Source organism: Archocentrus centrarchus, chromosome 14 (genome assembly GCF_007364275.1).
Source record: "Archocentrus centrarchus isolate MPI-CPG fArcCen1 chromosome 14, fArcCen1, whole genome shotgun sequence".
NCBI lineage: Eukaryota > Metazoa > Chordata > Actinopteri > Cichliformes > Cichlidae > Archocentrus > Archocentrus centrarchus.
The window spans coordinates 24184071-24198346 of record NC_044359.1 but is presented as its reverse complement, the minus strand read 5'-3'; the positions used below and the strand labels follow the sequence as shown (position 1 = coordinate 24198346).

The 14276-nt window shown below is 39.9% G+C and overlaps 1 protein-coding gene across 1 annotated transcript; it reads left to right on the top strand.

Annotated features, from left to right (window-relative positions):
• The first annotated feature begins 245 nt into the window (after positions 1-245).
• LOC115791458 (transmembrane 9 superfamily member 2-like) lies at positions 246-1702 on the top strand. Its single transcript, XM_030745544.1, has 5 exons — positions 246-370; positions 632-756; positions 1206-1317; positions 1545-1624; positions 1690-1702. The coding sequence occupies exons 1-5, from the start codon at positions 254-256 to the stop codon at positions 1700-1702; spliced, it is 447 nt and encodes a 148-aa protein (XP_030601404.1). The 5' UTR covers positions 246-253.
• The last annotated feature ends 12574 nt before the right edge of the window (positions 1703-14276 follow it).

Below are 14276 nucleotides of genomic sequence, written 5' to 3'. Positions count from 1 at the left end.
ATATGATTAAAGTGATATGATTAGTATTCTGATTACAGTGTTATGGTTACAATGATATGATCAGTGTTATTAAAACTTTTTGTCACTACAATCAATCACTAATTGTGATCTCAATATTGAACAAAGTGATTGTGATTATTATTTTCACCATAATCCTACAGCCCTAAATAAATGTATAACTCTGAGGTGTGTGTGCAGACGTGTTCCTGTTCATGTGTGTGTGTGTGTGTGTGTGTGTAGGATTTTGGATAACATGCCGGTCACCTGGAGTTATGATGTTGAAGTTGGACAGAAGTTCTGTAATCCTGGGTTCCCAATAGGCTGTTTTGTTACAGAAGTTGGTCAGCCTAAAGACGCCTGTGTGGTCAATGTGAGTTAGCCTTAAATTACATTTCACATTTTTTTTCATGAACAGCTCCACTTACATTTAATTCATTATTTCCACTTTTACTTACATTGTTCCAACAAATTTAAATTGTAAATGTGTACAACCATTCCCTATTATCATCATGATCAGTCATTAATAAAGATATAAAGGTTCACACAGCTACAAACAGCCTGGACTACGACAGCAGTGACATTTTTACCTGATCATGATCTGAACTGTTGTATCTTTGTGATTGTTTTCCAGTCTAACTTTAATGAAAGGGATTCTTTTTACATCTTTAACCACGTGGACATCACCATCTATTACCATATTGTGGAGCATGAACAACTTGGGGCACAATTGGTTGCTGCCAAGATTGAACCCAAAAGGTAATGATATTATTTTTATCTGACATGGGTCTTTTTTTGTCAAAACAAAATTGCCAGATTTTTAGCTTTGTTTGATTAGGAGATGTTAACATTTGATTCTACTATATAACATTTGGCAAATTTTCACAGAGCTCTGATGCCCTCTCCTGGTGTAAGAACACATCCCAGGCACTAGTAGAACAGTGTGGTAGTGTTACCGTTTTGTGTCCCTTGCACTCTCCTGTTTGTTGCTCGCTGTCTCCGATGCTCTTCCTTTGACTGCCCTCCCTGAGTCTGATTCTGTCAGAGATTTCTTCTGTTAAAGGACAGTTTTTTCTCTCATCTGTCACCAGGTGTGTGCTGATAGATATTGGATTGTAGTTCTTTTTCTCAGTAATATTGCAGTATGGAAATCTGAATTTACTTCCACTGAAAGCTCTTGGTTTTGTCTTCTTTTGTTCTCTGCTCAGCTATGAACACCCTAACAATCAAAGCCCTGATTGCTCTGGGGGCCCAAAGTTCCTGAAAAACAAACACACAGGGATGTTCAAGATCACTTACACCTACTCTGTTAACTTTGTGGTTAGTACAAAAATGTTGTCTCCGTATGCTTAATGCTGCTGCAAACCTTCAAAAATACTTAAAGACTGTTACAGGTTAGAAAGATTGTGCGGCTGCTCTAGGTACAGTTAGGTTTCATTATTAATTTGTCATTATGAAGGTGAATAAATAAAGTTATTTCTATCCTGATTCTACTCCTGACCTGAGCAGATTACACAAAGATTTATATTTGTCCGTTTGCACTTTAGGAAGACAAGACTATTCGCTGGGCATCTCGATGGGACTACATCCTGGAGTCAATGCCTCACACTAACATCCAGTGGTTCAGGTAACTCACAGACGCTGTCAGTGTTTCAGCAATTTTATTTCCGTACTCTTTTGTTGTTGACACAGGTACAACTGGTAACTGATAAGTTTCCTTTACCAGTTAACGAGTAGTTAGCAAGCTCTTTAATCAGCACTGTTCCCCATGTTAAAGTAACCAGTTCTGTCCATCTGCTGTTCCTTATGTCAGTGGAATGTGGTGAACAATAATACCTTCGGGGGATTTTGTTCTGCATTAATCTGTTACTACATTAAGATGCTCTGGCTCATTTTTTTATTCAGTGATTAAGTGTTGCATCACAACTTCCAGAACGCTAATATGAAGATGAAATTTACAGACAACATTTGATAGTGTCCAAGGAGCATTTCCAGCTCTGGAACCATAGGGGTTTCTTTTTAGATATTTTACTGCACTGAAAGTCATATTATTGTGTTTCTTGTGTTTTTCTCATTGTGTTGCCTAATTTTTCTCATACATCCACTCGTCACTGGATGTCATCCAGTGAAGATGACTGCCTGTTTTGAATGGAATAGATATTTGGCAGGTGACCACTCCAAAAACACATCAAAATACTCACATCTGCTCTACTTTTCTCCCCAGCATAATGAACTCCTCAGTTATTGTGTTGTTCCTGTTTGGAATGGTGGCCATGATCATGTTGAGGACTCTCCATAAAGATATCGCCAGATATAATCAGATGGACTCTGTGGTGAGTCTCTGTTTCTTTGACTGACAGAACTGCTGGTGTTGTGCTGTCCACTGCATTATACCTGAGTTCATAGTTTCTAAAATTTTAAAATAACTTTTTACTTTGACTGTCTCTACTACATGATCACACATGTCAGCCATGGCACAACATGACAGAGCTGCATCTGGTGGACATGTGGTAATGTTTGTTGCTGTCATCATAGCTGGTCATCTGTCCTGTTCTACAGGAAGATGCTCAGGAGGAGTTTGGGTGGAAGCTAGTTCATGGAGATGTTTTTCGACCTCCCAGGAAGGGGATGCTGCTATCAGTTTTCCTCGGCTCTGGAACCCAGATCTTCATTATGACCTTTGTCACACTTTGTATGTCTTTGCTACTCCATCCATTCATCCATCCATCCATCCATCCATTTTCTTTCACTTACACTATATTGCCACAAGTATTTCACTCACCATCCAAATCATTGAATCCAGGTGTTCCAGTCACTTCCACAGGTGTATAAACCAGCACCTAGGCATGCAGACTGCTTCTACAAACATCAGTGAAAGAATGGGTCGCTCTCAGGAGCTCAGTGAATGCGTGATACCGTGATACCTGTGCAACAAGTCCAGTCACTATTAAATATTCCACAGTCATCTGTAGAGTCAGTGGATGCTGAGGGTCATAGTGCACAGAGGTCACCAACTTTCTGAAGAGTCAATCACTACAGACCTCCAACCTTCATGTGGCCGTCAGATCAGCTCAAGAACAGTGTGTAGAGAGTGTTCTTGTTAATGCTTAAGCATACCAAGACATTTGGGACAATTTGATGCTCCCAACTTTGTGGGAACAGTTTGGGGATGGCCCCTTCCTGTTCCAACATGACTGCACACCAGTAAATGGTAAATGGATCAGTTCTTATACAGCGCTTTTCTACTCAGTCTGAGCACTCAAAGAGCTTACACAACACGTTTACATTTACCCATGCACACCCATTCATACAAGTTTAATAAGCTAAGTGCTTTAATTATCTAACATTCACACACATTCACACTCCGACGGTTGCGTCGGAGAGCAACTTGGGGTTAAGTATCTTGCCCAAGGATACATTGGCATGTAGCCTGGAGTAGCCGAACCACTGACCTTCCAATCAGTAGGTAACCTGCTCTACCTACTGAGCTACAGCCACCCCGCCAGTGCACAAAGCAGCTCCATAAAGACATGGATGAGCCAGTTTGGTGTGGAAGAACTTGACTGGCCAAAATAACATAACTCATTACTGTGCTAAATTGACTAATGACATTACAGTTGCAATTATGTTAATGCTTGGGTCCTCCAGTTATCTGCACATCGGGCAGGCAAAAAGGGAAAATAAAAATAAAACTACATGCTTTTTTCTTCTTGCTACAATCACCTGACTTGAGCTCCTGTGCAGGAGGATGAAAACGGTGGAGCCGTCTACAGCTTTTCATGAGAAGAGTATATGGACAATACTTTTTTTTATTCCGCAAAAGGACAAAAGCTGGATGTAAACTGAAAACTGCCTCCAGGACAGAAACAGGTGTGTTACACTGCTAACACAACTTCAGCTCTTTGCATGTATCTGCACAGACAACATGCTAACACAGAGTCAGCCAAGAACCCAGAGTGCTGATGAAGCTGAGCACATGCTGACCCCCAGCCCAGCAGCCAGAGCCTCATCTTCAACAGGTAACAGAGGCAGTGACGAGCAGCCAGCCTTGCAGCACTGCAGCCTTCGACTCTACCTGTGCATGTTTCTACAGCAGAATCCCTGTAAAGATTACAGCTTAACAAAACATGTACAGATTTTGGTCCACAGTATATTTTGATGTCTTAGTCTGAACTACTGATCTGAACCTCAAGCTTTCAAATAGGACTAAAAGATTGAAAACACCAATGAAGTTATTGATTTGAATGATTTCTGATAATCGGGAACAACAAGAATATTTCTCAGACGGTTTGATTGAGTGTGAAAGTGTTAATGATCTTTGTGTAGGCCAGGTCTACTGTAATATGAGCCCAGACACAATGCAGTCTCTAAAGAAAGAGATCATCTGACTGTTTTATCTTGAAATATTAAATGACAGTCAATCAAATAGGAACATTCTGATTATCAGTTTAAAATATTTCAAATTTGGCTCTTTTTTTCATGGGTATTGAAGTTTGCAAGCACTTACCTGTGGGTGAGTGTGTCGAGTAAAGATGGTTGCAGCCATGGTCATAGGAGCCGTATTGAGCATATGCATATACAGCATAATTTGTTGAAATTGGATGCTTTTTGATAACCTGATAGCTTCCACCTGCTGCTCACTGTTGACGGGCAAAGTGTCATTCCTGCTGTTCTCAAGAACTTCATAAAAGGTGACTGGACTTTATTTAAACCCTAGTGGGGGTTGTCCCCTTTGGAGGTGGTTGTTGACCCATTGTCTGTGTAGCTACTCAGTCATCCAGGTCATAGTACTTTCTGGACTTTTGTGGGTCATTAGCACAAAGGGTTTCCTGTGAAAGCACTGTGAGATTTGTGAGACCTTGTCACTTCAGGTGACCTCAATAGGTGTGAGTGGGGTTTGAGGCACCTGGAAGGGATCTCTAGGCTGTATTTTAGGAAGCTGACAGCTGCTATCACGAGCCACCACCTCTGTTCAATGCTGGCCGTTCACAGTGGACATAGATGGCCTCTTTCAAAACATCTTTGTTCTCAGTACAAAATGTGAACAGTGGCGTCCTCAAAACACATGTGGTTATTCCAATTGGGCCTTCGTCAAATCAGAGGAGATGCACAGGAAAGAAAGGCAGACACCAACTAACATTATCTCTTACGTAGCAGCTTTGTCAGAGAAATGCAGGAGAATTTGCTCCAAGCATGACATCCCAGACACACTTTAAGACTCAAACTGGTCCCAAGGACAAAACCCCCAAACGCAGGCTAAGCAACATAGTGTATGCTGTGCAGTGCAGAGAGGAGTGTAGACTTCAGGCAGCAACACAGCTCAGCTGATCACAGCCTGCACACCAAGAAAATTTACTGGCGCTCACAAGACAAAGTTGTGATTTTTCTCCCCATGTGGAGCCACTACAACTGATCTTAGGGTTCCCCCACCTTCTGAATCCCACTGGAACCCCTGAGTATCCTCATTTTTGTGTTTCGGTGTGGAGGCGCAGTGACCCTCTGCTATGTAGGCAACAGAAAATAGAGTTGTTTTTAAATTCCCTTTCACAGCTTGTGTCCTACATGACACATTCAAGCTGATTCAAATTTAGATTGGAATAATGTTTGTATTCTCATGTAATATTATTTCATCTTATTATATCAAGATAGCAGGTCCAGATAGCTTTACACAGAAAAAAGCTGGTAGAAATAGCTCCTTTTACTTTCTTACTTTGAGTACAATTCAGAGCCTGTACTTTTTCACTTTTACTTGAGTAAAGAATTTGAACCAGTACTTCAACTTTTACCATAGTGTTTTTTTTTTTTTTTAAGTATTTGTACTTCTAATTAAGTACAGAATGTCTGTACTTTTGCCACCTCTGCTAAAATGTGAACAAATTTATTTGGTCTCAATAACTTGGTCCTGTTTCTTCCTAGTATTATTAGTCATGATATCTGACATTACCTTTCTATTTAATTATTTATTATTTGTATTTAATTTATAATGTATTTGTTCAGATTGCAATGTAATTATATATATTTTTATTGATATATTCTGTATTTTATTTCATCATAGGTTTAAGGCAATAGAAGACGTTTGGAAATCCAAACTTCGAGCTCTGACTTTGGCTGTGCACTCACAATAGAAAGACAGTGAAATGACTTCTGCTTTGGAAGTGTCAGCTTTCTAATGAGAAAAGTCCTGTGATCTTTAGAATGTTCTTTCCTTTCATACATTATCATTCTATGGAACTCTCAGCATGCAGATTGATGAGGTCATAATGAAACACAGTTTGTTTTCTTTTGCTTTTGTTACTTTTGTTACAAAATACTCGTGTATTGTATTAAAGTTGTAGCACCAAGACTGAAAGGGACAATTCCAGGGCTTTTTCCTATTACAAAAAATGTTGCCACAATACAAAGAAATTCAGCAAAAGAATAAATATAGTCAAGCAGTATTTAGGTATTGTGATTCTAAATTGCCCATAGGTGTGAATGTGAGTGTAAATGGTTCTCTCTCTCTCTCTCTGTGTGTGTGTTAGCCATTCTTTTTGCCAGACATCCAGGATATGTATAAAAACACAACATTAGTTATGCTGCTATAGGCCTAGGCTGCTGGGGGGGGTTCTTGTAATGCACTGTTTCTTTTCATTGACCTTATATACTTTGTTATACTCCACTCTGCATTTAATCATAAATTATTTTTAATCTCTGGCTCTCTTCCACAGCATGTCTTTTTTCTCTCACCTCAGCCCAACCCGTCGCGGCAGATGACTGCCCCTCCCTGAGCCTGGTTCTGCTGGAGGTTTCTTCCTGTTTAAAGGGAGTTTTTCCTTCCCACTGTCACCAAGTGCTGCTCATAGGGGGTCGTTTGGACTGTTGGGTTTTCTCTCTTTCTCTATTGTAGGGTCTTTACCAACAATTCAAAAGCACCTTGACGCGACTGTGATTTGGCGCTATATAAATCAAACTGAATTGAATTCAATATGAGACAAGCTTAAATATGTCAAAGGCTCTTTTTTTTTTTTTTACATCTTTTTTTGTAGCCTTGATTATGTGTACAGCCAGGTTGCCTCTCTTTGTGGTCAGTTTGCAACATATTAGGATCATTTCAGGTCTCATATTTGGATTGACATCTCGTTATCAAGCACGTCACAGGGACCACGTGATAGCATTGCTTACTGTAGTCTAACAGGGAACTAGAATATTGTCTTGTCTGGTCAGGCACTTAATAAACTGTCTATATTTGGGCACTTCCAGGCTGAGGTTTCCTCTGTTACAGTCACCAAGTACAATAACTAAGGAGTGCCACTTTATCTGCTCCACATTTATTTGATGGGCGAGTGAACGCTGTGCCTCCTGCATGTTGGTTTGCGGTGGAATGGTGACCCTCACCAGCAGTGTTGGTTGTAATGTGTTCCAAAGGAATGCATCAATGTAATTACATGACATTTTTCAGTAACAAAATAACATAACTCATTACTGTGCTAAATTGACTAATGACATTACAGTTGCAATTATGTTAATGCTTGGGTCCTCCAGTTATCTGCACATCGGGCAGGCAAAAAGGGAAAATAAAAATAAAACTACATGCTTTTTTCTTCCTGCTACAATCAGCTGACTTGAGCTCCTGTGCAGGAGGATGAAAACGGTGGAGCCGTCTACAGCTTTTCATGAGAAGAGTATATGGACAATACTTTTTTTTTATTCCACAAAAGGACAAAAGCTGGATGTAAACTGAAAACTGCCTCCAGGACAGAAACAGGTGTGTTACACTGCTAACACAACTTCAGCTCTTTGCATGTATCTGCACAGACAACATGCTAACACAGAGTCAGCCAAGAACCCAGAGTGCTGATGAAGCTGAGCACATGCTGACCCCCAGCCCAGCAGCCAGAGCCTCATCTTCAACAGGTAACAGAGGCAGTGACGAGCAGCCAGCCTTGCAGCACTGCAGCCTTCGACTCTACCTGTGCATGTTTCTACAGCAGAATCCCTGTAAAGATTACAGCTTAACAAAACATGTACAGATTTTGGTCCACAGTATATTTTGATGTCTTAGTCTGAACTACTGATCTGAACCTCAAGCTTTCAAATAGGACTAAAAGATTGAAAACACCAATGAAGTTATTGATTTGAATGATTTCTGATAATCGGGAACAGCAAGAATATTTCTCACACGGTTTGATTGAGTGTGAAAGTGTTAATGATCTTTGTGTAGGCCAGGTCTACTGTAATATGAGCCCAGACACAATGCAGTCTCTAAAGAAAGAGATCATCTGACTGTTTTATCTTGAAATATTAAATGACAGTCAATCAAATAGGAACATTCTGATTATCAGTTTAAAATATTTCAAATTTGGCTCTTTTTTTCATGGGTATTGAAGTTTGCAAGCACTTACCTGTGGGTGAGTGTGTCGAGTAAAGATGGTTGCAGCCATGGGCATAGGAGCCGTATTGACCATATGCATATACAGCATAATTTGTTGAAATTGGATGCTTTTTGATAACCTGATAGCTTCCACCTGCTGCTCACTGTTGACGGGCAAAGTGTCGTTCCTGCTGTTCTCAAGAACTTCATAAAAGGTGACTGGACTTTATTTAAACCCTAGTGGGGGTTGTCCCCTTTGGAGGTGGTTGTTGACCCATTGTCTGTGTAGCTACTCAGTCATCCAGGTCATAGTACTTTCTGGACTTTTGTGGGTCATTAGCACAAAGGGTTTCCTGTGAAAGCACTGTGAGATTTGTGAGACCTTGTCACTTCAGGTGACCTCAATAGGTGTGAGTGGGGTTTGAGGCACCTGGAAGGGATCTCTAGGCTGTATTTTAGGAAGCTGACAGCTGCTATCACGAGCCACCACCTCTGTTCAATGCTGGCCGTTCACAGTGGACATAGATGGCCTCTTTCAAAACATCTTTGTTCTCAGTACAAAATGTGAACAGTGGCGTCCTCAAAACACATGTGGTTATTCCAATTGGGCCTTCGTCAAATCAGAGGAGATGCACAGGAAAGAAAGGCAGACACCAACTAACATTATCTCTTACGTAGCAGCTTTGTCAGAGAAATGCAGGAGAATTTGCTCCAAGCATGACATCCCAGACACACTTTAAGACTCAAACTGGTCCCAAGGACAAAACCCCCAAACGCAGGCTAAGCAACATAGTGTATGCTGTGCAGTGCAGAGAGGAGTGTAGACTTCAGGCAGCAACACAGCTCAGCTGATCACAGCCTGCACACCAAGAAAATTTACTGGCGCTCACAAGACAAAGTTGTGATTTTTCTCCCCATGTGGAGCCACTACAACTGATCTTAGGGTTCCCCCACCTTCTGAATCCCACTGGAACCCCTGAGTATCCTCATTTTTGTGTTTCGGTGTGGAGGCGCAGTGACCCTCTGCTATGTAGGCAACAGAAAATAGAGTTGTTTTTAAATTCCCTTTCACAGCTTGTGTCCTACATGACACATTCAAGCTGATTCAAATTTAGATTGGAATAATGTTTGTATTCTCATGTAATATTATTTAATCTTATTATATCAAGATAGCAGGTCCAGATAGCTTTACACAGAAAAAAGCTGGTAGAAATAGCTCCTTTTACTTTCTTACTTTGAGTACAATTCAGAGCCTGTACTTTTTCACTTTTACTTGAGTAAAGAAGTTGAACCAGTACTTCAACTTTTACCAGTGTTTTTTTTTTTTTAAGTATTTGTACTTCTAATTAAGTACAGAATGTCTGTACTTTTGCCACCTCTGCTAAAATGTGAACAAATTTATTTGGTCTCAATAACTTGGTCCTGTTTCTTCCTAGTATTATTAGTCATGATATCTGACATTACCTTTCTATTTAATTACTTATTATTTGTATTTAATTTATAATGTATTTGTTCAGATTGCAATGTAATTATATATATTTTTATTGATATATTCTGTATTTTATTTCATCATAGGTTTAAGGCAATAGAAGACGTTTGGAAATCCAAACTTCGAGCTCTGACTTTGGCTGTGCACTCACAATAGAAAGACAGTGAAATGACTTCTGCTTTGGAAGTGTCAGCTTTCTAATGAGAAAAGTCCTGTGATCTTTAGAATGTTCTTTCCTTTCATACATTATCATTCTATGGAACTCTCAGCATGCAGATTGATGAGGTCATAATGAAACACAGTTTGTTTTCTTTTGCTTTTGTTACTTTTGTTACAAAATACTCGTGTATTGTATTAAAGTTGTAGCACCAAGACTGAAAGGGACAATTCCAGGGCTTTTTCCTATTACAAAAAATGTTGCCACAATACAAAGAAATTCAGCAAAAGAATAAATATAGTCAAGCAGTATTTAGGTATTGTGATTCTAAATTGCCCATAGGTGTGAATGTGAGTGTAAATGGTTCTCTCTCTCTCTCTCTGTGTGTGTGTGTTAGCCATTCTTTTTGCCAGACATCCAGGATATGTATAAAAACACAACATTAGTTATGCTGCTATAGGCCTAGGCTGCTGGGGGGGGTTCTTGTAATGCACTGTTTCTTTTCATTGACCTTATATACTTTGTTATACTCCACTCTGCATTTAATCATAAATTATTTTTAATCTCTGGCTCTCTTCCACAGCATGTCTTTTTTCTCTCACCTCAGCCCAACCCGTCGCGGCAGATGACTGCCCCTCCCTGAGCCTGGTTCTGCTGGAGGTTTCTTCCTGTTTAAAGGGAGTTTTTCCTTCCCACTGTCACCAAGTGCTGCTCATAGGGGGTCGTTTGGACTGTTGGATTTTCTCTCTTTCTCTATTGTAGGGTCTTTACCAACAATTCAAAAGCACCTTGACGCGACTGTGATTTGGCGCTATATAAATCAAACTGAATTGAATTCAATATGAGACAAGCTTAAATATGTCAAAGGCTCTTTTTTTTTTTTTACATCTTTTTTTGTAGCCTTGATTATGTGTACAGCCAGGTTGCCTCTCTTTGTGGTCAGTTTGCAACATATTAGGATCATTTCAGGTCTCATATTTGGATTGACATCTCGTTATCAAGCACGTCACAGGGACCACGTGATAGCATTGCTTACTGTAGTCTAACAGGGAACTAGAATATTGTCTTGTCTGGTCAGGCACTTAATAAACTGTCTATATTTGGGCACTTCCAGGCTGAGGTTTCCTCTGTTACAGTCACCAAGTACAATAACTAAGGAGTGCCACTTTATCTGCTCCACATTTATTTGATGGGCGAGTGAACGCTGTGCCTCCTGCATGTTGGTTTGCGGTGGAATGGTGACCCTCACCAGCAGTGTTGGTTGTAATGTGTTCCAAAGGAATGCATCAATGTAATTACATGACATTTTTCAGTAACAAAATAACATAACTCATTACTGTGCTAAATTGACTAATGACATTACAGTTGCAATTATGTTAATGCTTGGGTCCTCCAGTTATCTGCACATCGGGCAGGCAAAAAGGGAAAATAAAAATAAAACTACATGCTTTTTTCTTCCTGCTACAATCAGCTGACTTGAGCTCCTGTGCAGGAGGATGAAAACGGTGGAGCCGTCTACAGCTTTTCATGAGAAGAGTATATGGACAATACTTTTTTTTATTCCACAAAAGGACAAAAGCTGGATGTAAACTGAAAACTGCCTCCAGGACAGAAACAGGTGTGTTACACTGCTAACACAACTTCAGCTCTTTGCATGTATCTGCACAGACAACATGCTAACACAGAGTCAGCCAAGAACCCAGAGTGCTGATGAAGCTGAGCACATGCTGACCCCCAGCCCAGCAGCCAGAGCCTCATCTTCAACAGGTAACAGAGGCAGTGACGAGCAGCCAGCCTTGCAGCACTGCAGCCTTCGACTCTACCTGTGCATGTTTCTACAGCAGAATCCCTGTAAAGATTACAGCTTAACAAAACATGTACAGATTTTGGTCCACAGTATATTTTGATGTCTTAGTCTGAACTACTGATCTGAACCTCAAGCTTTCAAATAGGACTAAAAGATTGAAAACACCAATGAAGTTATTGATTTGAATGATTTCTGATAATCGGGAACAGCAAGAATATTTCTCACACGGTTTGATTGAGTGTGAAAGTGTTAATGATCTTTGTGTAGGCCAGGTCTACTGTAATATGAGCCCAGACACAATGCAGTCTCTAAAGAAAGAGATCATCTGACTGTTTTGTCTTGAAATATTAAATGACAGTCAATCAAATAGGAACATTCTGATTATCAGTTTAAAATATTTCAAATTTGGCTCTTTTTTTCATGGGTATTGACGTTTGCAAGCACTTACCTGTGGGTGAGTGTGTCGAGTAAAGATGGTTGCAGCCATGGTCATAGGAGCCGTATTGACCATATGCATATACAGCATAATTTGTTGAAATTGGATGCTTTTTGATCCCTGATAGCTTCCACCTGCTGCTCACTGTTGACGGGCAAAGTGTCGTTCCTGCTGTTCTCAAGAACTTCATAAAAGGTGACTGGACTTTATTTAAACCCTAGTGGGGGTTGTCCCCTTTGGAGGTGGTTGTTGACCCATTGTCTGTGTAGCTACTCAGTCATCCAGGTCATAGTACTTTCTGGACTTTTGTGGGTCATTAGCACAAAGGGTTTCCTGTGAAAGCACTGTGAGATTTGTGAGACCTTGTCACTTCAGGTGACCTCAATAGGTGTGAGTGGGGTTTGAGGCACCTGGAAGGGATCTCTAGGCTGTATTTTAGGAAGCTGACAGCTGCTATCACGAGCCACCACCTCTGTTCAATGCTGGCCGTTCACAGTGGACATAGATGGCCTCTTTCAAAACATCTTTGTTCTCAGTACAAAATGTGAACAGTGGCGTCCTCAAAACACATGTGGTTATTCCAATTGGGCCTTCGTCAAATCAGAGGAGATGCACAGGAAAGAAAGGCAGACACCAACTAACATTATCTCTTACGTAGCAGCTTTGTCAGAGAAATGCAGGAGAATTTGCTCCAAGCATGACATCCCAGACACACTTTAAGACTCAAACTGGTCCCAAGGACAAAACCCCCAAACGCAGGCTAAGCAACATAGTGTATGCTGTGCAGTGCAGAGAGGAGTGTAAACTTCAGGCAGCAACACAGCTCAGCTGATCACAGCCTGCACACCAAGAAAATTTACTGGCGCTCACAAGACAAAGTTGTGATTTTTCTCCCCATGTGGAGCCACTACAACTGATCTTAGGGTTCCCCCACCTTCTGAATCCCACTGGAACCCCTGAGTATCCTCATTTTTGTGTTTCGGTGTGGAGGCGCAGTGACCCTCTGCTATGTAGGCAACAGAAAATAGAGTTGTTTTTAAATTCCCTTTCACAGCTTGTGTCCTACATGACACATTCAAGCTGATTCAAATTTAGATTGGAATAATGTTTGTATTCTCATGTAATATTATTTCATCTTATTATATCAAGATAGCAGGTCCAGATAGCTTTACACAGAAAAAAGCTGGTAGAAATAGCTCCTTTTACTTTCTTACTTTGAGTACAATTCAGAGCCTGTACTTTTTCACTTTTACTTGAGTAAAGAAGTTGAACCAGTACTTCAACTTTTACCAGTGTTTTTTTTTTTTAAGTATTTGTACTTCTAATTAAGTACAGAATGTCTGTACTTTTGCCACCTCTGCTAAAATGTGAACAAATTTATTTGGTCTCAATAACTTGGTCCTGTTTCTTCCTAGTATTATTAGTCATGATATCTGACATTACCTTTCTATTTAATTACTTATTATTTGTATTTAATTTATAATGTATTTGTTCAGATTGCAATGTAATTATATATATTTTTATTGATATATTCTGTATTTTATTTCATCATAGGTTTAAGGCAATAGAAGACGTTTGGAAATCCAAACTTCGAGCTCTGACTTTGGCTGTGCACTCACAATAGAAAGACAGTGAAATGACTTCTGCTTTGGAAGTGTCAGCTTTCTAATGAGAAAAGTCCTGTGATCTTTAGAATGTTCTTTCCTTTCATACATTATCATTCTATGGAACTCTCAGCATGCAGATTGATGAGGTCATAATGAAACACAGTTTGTTTTCTTTTGCTTTTGTTACTTTTGTTACAAAATACTCGTGTATTGTATTAAACTTGTAGCACCAAGACTGAAAGGGACAATTCCAGGGCTTTTTCCTATTACAAAAAATGTTGCCACAATACAAAGAAATTCAGCAAAAGAATAAATATAGTCAAGCAGTATTTAGGTATTGTGATTCTAAATTGCCCATAGGTGTGAATGTGAGTGTAAATGGTTCTCTCTCTCTCTCTCTGTGTGTGTGTTAGCCATTCTTTTTGCCAGACAT